This window comes from Triticum dicoccoides, chromosome 6A, assembly GCF_002162155.2.
Source record: "Triticum dicoccoides isolate Atlit2015 ecotype Zavitan chromosome 6A, WEW_v2.0, whole genome shotgun sequence".
NCBI lineage: Eukaryota > Viridiplantae > Streptophyta > Magnoliopsida > Poales > Poaceae > Triticum > Triticum dicoccoides.
In genome coordinates, this window is record NC_041390.1 from 163,645,509 (window position 1) to 163,652,249 (window position 6,741).

At 40.1% G+C, this 6,741-nt stretch overlaps 1 protein-coding gene across 1 annotated transcript; it reads right to left on the minus strand.

Annotated features, from left to right (window-relative positions):
* LOC119316428 (probable peroxygenase 5) lies at positions 1–2,842 on the minus strand. The gene is made up of 6 exons (XM_037590751.1): positions 2,684–2,842; positions 2,447–2,560; positions 1,849–1,934; positions 1,653–1,747; positions 490–615; positions 1–274 (listed from the first exon to the last, which is right to left on the minus strand). The coding sequence occupies exons 1-6, from the start codon at positions 2,766–2,768 to the stop codon at positions 121–123; spliced, it is 660 nt and encodes a 219-aa protein (XP_037446648.1). The 5' UTR covers positions 2,769–2,842; the 3' UTR covers positions 1–120.
* Between the last annotated feature and the right edge of the window lie 3,899 nt (positions 2,843–6,741).

Here is a 6,741-nt window from a genome sequence, read left to right on the forward strand (position 1 = left end):
TGATAAACATCACAGTATTTTACTTATGTGCAAACAAACACTTGAACAAATATATACCAGTCTTAGTACACACACTATGTGTTCCCCTAATTATTTCAGCGTACAACATGTTGCACTCTATTACATTGCACTATGATGAGAAAAGCCCCTCTTTTCCTCCAGCTTTACAAACACACTTCCGTCGTATATACCTCTCGCATCGTCCTTATGAAGAAATCCATCATTGTCACTCGCGACGTTGTATATTCCGCCCCATTCTATTTGAGGTCCCTCCCTGAATTTATAACAATAGAAACGAAAAACTTAGCAGGAGCCAATAATCTTAACTAACTCTTTTGCCCTTCCGTTAATTAAAATCATGCTTTTTTACAGGAAATAATTGATTTGTTATAAAAACCGAGGAACCATGAGCAATTACACATATTCATAGGTTTTTTGTTAAAAAACAAAATCCAGATATAACCACAGCATGCATATTTAACAAATTACCATGATGCAGGGTCCAGTGGATCTCGATTTGCTAGGATCATATCCTCCAACTCCAAATATGTCAAACCATCTGGTCTAGTTTTTGCATGCTTTACGAATATTTCCTCAAACTTTTGTGGAACAAACCTACAGCTTGACATGTTTAGCATATATACGGATTCGAAGGATAGAAATATGCACAAAAACTAGCATATATACGAGAATAAAATATCAAAGCATAAATGTACATAATATCACCCAATGATCAAGGTAAATAAATTATATCCAAGTTACAAAGGAAGAGCATTATAAGTCCTCTGCATTGCTTTACTGCTGTTGGATATGTGACATCCCATAAGTTTGTTTTTATATGTATGGATAGAGCTGGTGCACCTCGGTGTTCAGCATAAAACTGGTTATAATATAAAATATCAAAATAGATTTTACCCCATGCAAATTTCCCTTTAAAAGACACTAATTAGTTGAGTTAAGCGGTATTTCTCTATATACCCGTGGATGCACACATCAATAAAACTAGATGATGCCCCACGTTGTTGCGGGAATGTTTGCAATATTTCAATGAGATTTTGATTATATGGAACATGAATTCTTGAAACAATAGTTTCTGAAAGTATATAAGAATTAAATGTAAATAGCATAATAAAATGGAATTTTACATGCATGCATGTTGTAGTGGATTTTTAATATGCATAGTTGCATGTTGAGGTGGGCATTTCCTTATGCATGTTGAATGATGAGATGACATGCTTGCATGTTGAGAGAAATATCTTAGTGGGTGCTAGCTATTTAGATATAGAAGATTACTGTAAAGCTTTCACTATATAGATGAGCACACAATCCAACCCACCAAAAATTTGGGTGTGAACTAACTATACTATCGTAGACTATTTCACAACAAAACCAAAGCAATAATAAGGACAGTCGTGAGTTAATGGGTTCAGCTTTGATTTTTACTCCCTCCGTTCCGAATTACTTGTTTTGGATTTGTGTAGATACGGATGTATCTAGACTCATTTTAGTGCTAGATACCTCCGTATCTAGACAACTCTAAGACAAGTGATTCGGAACGGAGGGAGTAGTTGGGTTAGCCAAATAGCTATATAGTAACAAGTGATTGCAAAAAATCGCAGCTCCGTCCCTAAATAGCACATTGTATTAATTACCTTCCTTTAACATCAAATGCACCGGTATCACTCCCATGCATTCCTTTGTGCATATTCTCTATGTATATTGATAAGTGAGGCAATGGTGCATCAGCCTGGATTGAAAAAAAGATATAACATATCAAGCTCGTAGTTCATCCACAAACATGTCTATATGTTAAAAGAATAGTGTGTGGGTGAGGGAGAGGAGAAGTACGGGGCTTGTTATAGGACCATTAGCAGCATGCACCAAGGTGGCAAATTCTCTGGCATATGTAACATTAAAACCAATTGCGACAGACCCTACATTCCAAAGTACAAGTTTAGCATGGATTAGAATATAAAATGAAGCCTCCAGCAATAGAGTGCTCTGTATTTAGGACTCGCATCTATGTAAAACCAGTTACTTAAGACACTAAAATAATATAAAGTTAAATATATGTGTTTTGCAGTGGTATGGATATAATGTCATTTTTATTCAGTTCAATGTAACCAGCACGAAGAAAAGTTGAACACAGCAGCAAAATCACTCAAACATGGCATGACCAAATGAAAATGTTTTTCTAGAATAAATGAAAATGTTTTTTATTCGAGTGAAATGCACAGGGAGTGCAATTACTTAGCGGATGTGGCCAATCAACTCTGCTTGGCAGTGGACAAATTTGTACTCTGTAGCTAAGGCTAAAAGATCTATTGAGCTTCTCTTTTATCCATGAAAATGCATAGATTTTTTTTCTCAGTTTGCAGATATGTGCGATTTGTATACTATCTTAGTAAGACTAAATCGTGCAGAATTTGTTGCAGAAATCAATCACCTTCAAATGTTTCCGAAGGGGTAATGATGCCATCCTTGTTACGGTCGAAAAAGGAGACATGTTTCTGGAGTGCCGTCATGTTGCGAATCTCAGTATGTGCCATCACACGCCCCCCTTCAAGTTACAAACACACAATAGCGATGATATGCGTAAGTGAGAAATTACAGAAAAGTTTGCAATAGTTATCATGCATAGTAAAAAAAAAAATAGGAAACTGCAGCATGTAGCAAGACTTACCGCCAAACATCCATAGGAACAGAAGAGCAGCCACCGGCGGCAGGAGTGGAGAAGCTGCTGCTGATGATTGTCGCCGGATCGCCATCGCTGCTGCTGCTGCCGCCGCCGGTAACCCCTTCTTCCCTGGCCGTGTGACTGAGAGGGAACGCGGTGCACTGTTTAAGTAGCCGGGGAAGAGCTACATATGAAAGGTCCATCTTTCTTGCTGAAGCAGAGATGGTACTTGGCGGAAGCTAACCCACGTAAACATCTTTGTTGGCGGATGCGGAGCATTAGTCTCTGGTGCATTTATGATTGATGTGCGGAAGAGGAGCAAACTTTTATATGACTACCGATATTGACGTTTTTGTTGTGTATATGGTGCAAATGCGGTAGCAAACTGGCCACCGGTTGGTAAGATTCGTGGTCCTCGTTGTTGCTTGGAGGAAGCTAAACCAAGTTTCAGTAGGCAGCAATCTTGAATTACCAGCAGGTGTTTTCAAAATAATCTCAGATGAGTCTGGAGAAAAATAATCTAAGCGGGTTGTCATTTATATTCAGTAATCTTTGACATTTAAAACTGAAAAGAAAGGAACAACTGATAAACAATTTTTTTAAACCTGCACGGATGTCAATGCTGAAATTTTGTCTATTTTGGGTCGGTCCAATAGCAGTTTCAGAAATTCCTAATAAATACTAAAGGCCCACGCAGCCCATTCATGCAAGTCAAGAGGTGAAACAAAAATTTAGTCCCACATCACTAGTTTGATAGGAGTTGGACCGAGTGAGGGCTTTTGACGGGCGACCTCCATGGAGATGGTTATTTTGAAAAATTCAATAATTACATAGTTTCAAAAAATTCTGAAAAAAATTCTACACATTTATATGGATGTATTTTACTTGTGTATAAAATCTGACAACGAAATACATTATGGTGAGAGCTACACAAAAAAGAGAAAAACCATTTCTAATAGTGAACAGTGTTCGCACTGTTCATCAGTCTGAAAAACGCGATTTGTCTTTTTTGTGTAGCTTTCATCATAATGTATTTCATCTTAAAAATTTACACATATGTAGAATACATCCATGTTAACATGTATGATTTTTTTTCAGAATTTTTTGAAACTTTAAAAATATGTTTTTTGATTTTTTTCAAAATATCCACCTCCATGGAGGTCGACCGTCGTTGGCATTTTACGGAGTTGGACCTCCTTATAAGGAAGATTATTTCCCCACATGTATGAGTATGCGAATAAGAGGGACATTCACGTGCACTCCTCCTCCTCCGCCTGCCTCGGCGCGACGCGGGTTGCGGGAATGAGCCGATGTCTAATTTTTTGCCACGCACGACTGGTATACGAAAGGTCACACGGAAGTTGAAAATATTTTTGTTATAGTGGACACTGAATGTGAAGGGCACATCCCTTTGGTTGCTGGCTATTTCACTTCGTCTCCATCTCTTCATTTCACCTTTCATTGCTGCTCTCTCGCCTCTTTCTCCTATGCCTGTAAAAGGGAGGTCGCTCATCTCAAAAGACACACATTAGAACATCATCTTCCTCTCGCCACCGTTCCTGAGCACTGAGCTACTGCTACGATCTTCTCCATCCCGGCTTGCGGTGTGCACTGCAGGTCGGGACACAGTAGGCCTCCGAAACCCCACCACTTTGAGTCCTGTACGAGAAAAAGGGTGATAAGGTTTTTGGGGAGCGCTCCACGCGACTACTGACTTCTTCATCACGGGCGCCCTGGACTCCGACGACTACTTCCCCGACGATAACTTCTTCCCCGACATCAACAACCTCTTCGACGACATGGCTAGCAAGGATACCGACCCCAAGACCAGTGCTTCTGCCGCTGCTCCGTATGTCTTCGTGTTCTCTCTGTTTAAGATCTTGCCTTAGTTTCTTGCTCTAGCCTTTCTTGTTCCACTCTATGTTCTACATATGTTCTGTTCTAGTTCATATGTTCATATGCTATTTGCCTTCACTCTGCTAGATTACATGACATGTTTCATCTGTACTACACTAGTCATGTTTTATCTAGTATTTCTGTTAATAAAATCATATGCTAAATTGCTCATACTTGCAACAATCCAAAAACCTTATTATAGGTAGTTTACCTCGAGTGGTTTTGTTGCTTCCAAGAGACCTCCTATATTTGAGGGTATCCACTATAAGAGGTGGCACGTGAGAGCAGTCTTATGATTTCAAACCATGAGTTGCTATGACGCCATTCTTGGCAAACCTGAAGGAGATTATGATGCTCAACGGGAACAAGTTTTTCAGAAAATGAATACCCTGTTTAAGGCTGCTCTCTTGAGTGTTCTTGATGAGAACATAGTTGATGCTTACGCGTCAATTGATAATGGAAAAGATATGTGGGATGCACTCAAGGCCAAGTTTGGGGTCTCAGATGCCCGCACTGAGCTGTACATCATGGAACAATTCTATGACTATAGGATGACTGAAGAGCGCTCCATGGTTGAGCAAGCTCATACAGTCATTTGCTAGAGAACTTGAGCACTTCAATTGTATGCTACCAGACAAGTTTGTTGCCAGAGGCATCATCACTAAGCTTCCTCCTTCGTGGGGGAACTTTGCTACCTTACTGAAGCATAAGAGGCAGGAGTTTTCCGCTCCGGATCTCATTGGTACTCTTGATGTGAAAGAAAAGGCGAGAGCAAAGGACACACGTGCTCGAGGTATTGAGGGAGGATCTAGTGCCAAACTTATATAGAAGAAAAACTTCCAGTCCCCCAAGTTCAAGAACAAGGGCAAGTTTGATGGTAAAACAAAGTTTGATGGGAAGAACAAGGCTGTACAGCACACCAACTTCAAGAAGAAGAATAACAAGAAGAAAGGTGTTTGTCATGTGTGTGGAGATCCTGATCATTGGGCTCCTAGTTGCCCTAGTCGTTATGACAGCCGTCATCTTGGGAAAGGCAGAAAGACCGCTAATGTGGTCATTGGTGACATTGACATGAAAGATGTTGGGTATGGTATATTTCCCACTATTCTTTCAGTATGTCATTCCCCTGATTGGTTAATTGACACGGGTGTTAATGTGCATGTATGCGGTGATATTTCCATGTTTTTGTCTTATCAGACCGCAAGGACTTCAACCGTGCTGACGGGTAACGGTTCAAGTGCTTCTGTTTGTGGTGTTGGCACGGTCGATGTGAAGTTTACTTCGGGGAAGATCATGCGGTTGAAGAACGTGCATTATGTCCCCTCCGTCAATGAAAATAATGTTAGCGGATCTCTTCTGTGTAGTTGTAAAATCTGAGGTATCTGACATGCATGTCGGTACAATCATGGAGTCAAATGATGCGACTTTCCTTGAAGATATCTTTCCCATGAAGGATATGGCTACCTCATCAAATCGGGAGATGCCTAGTTCATCGAGTCAGGAATTAGTTAAAAATATTGAACTACCATCTCGATGGAATACTTTGAAAATCCTGTGGAGGAGATCAATAAAGTTCCTACTAGGAGCAAAAGATAAAGGACTGCAAAGTCCTTTGGTGATGATTTTCTTGTGTATCTCATAGATGACACTCTCAATTCTATTTCAGAGGCCTACGCATCTGAGGATGCTGACTACTGAAAGGAAGCGGTCCATAGTGAGATGGATTCTATCTTGGCAAATGAAACTTAGGAGATAACTAATCGTCCTTATGGGTGTAAACCCATAGGATGTAAATGGGTATTCAAGAAGAAGTTTAGGCCTGATGGTACTATTGAGAAGTACAAGGCACAACTCATGGCTAAGGGTTATACCCAAAAGGAAGGTGAAGACTTTTTTGATACTTACTCACATGTGGCTTGACTGACCACTATTGGAGTACTACTTTCACTAGCTGCCTCACCTGGTCTTTTCGTTCATCAAATGGATGTCAATGGAGAGTTGGACTAGGAAATTTACATGGAACAATCAGATGGGTTTGTAGTAGATAGTCAAGAAGAAAAAGTGTGCAAGTTGCTGAAGTCTTTGTATGGACTTAAGCAAGCGCCCAAGCAGTGGCATGAGAAGTTTGAAAAAACTTTCACAGCTGCAGGCTTTGTTGTAAATGAAGC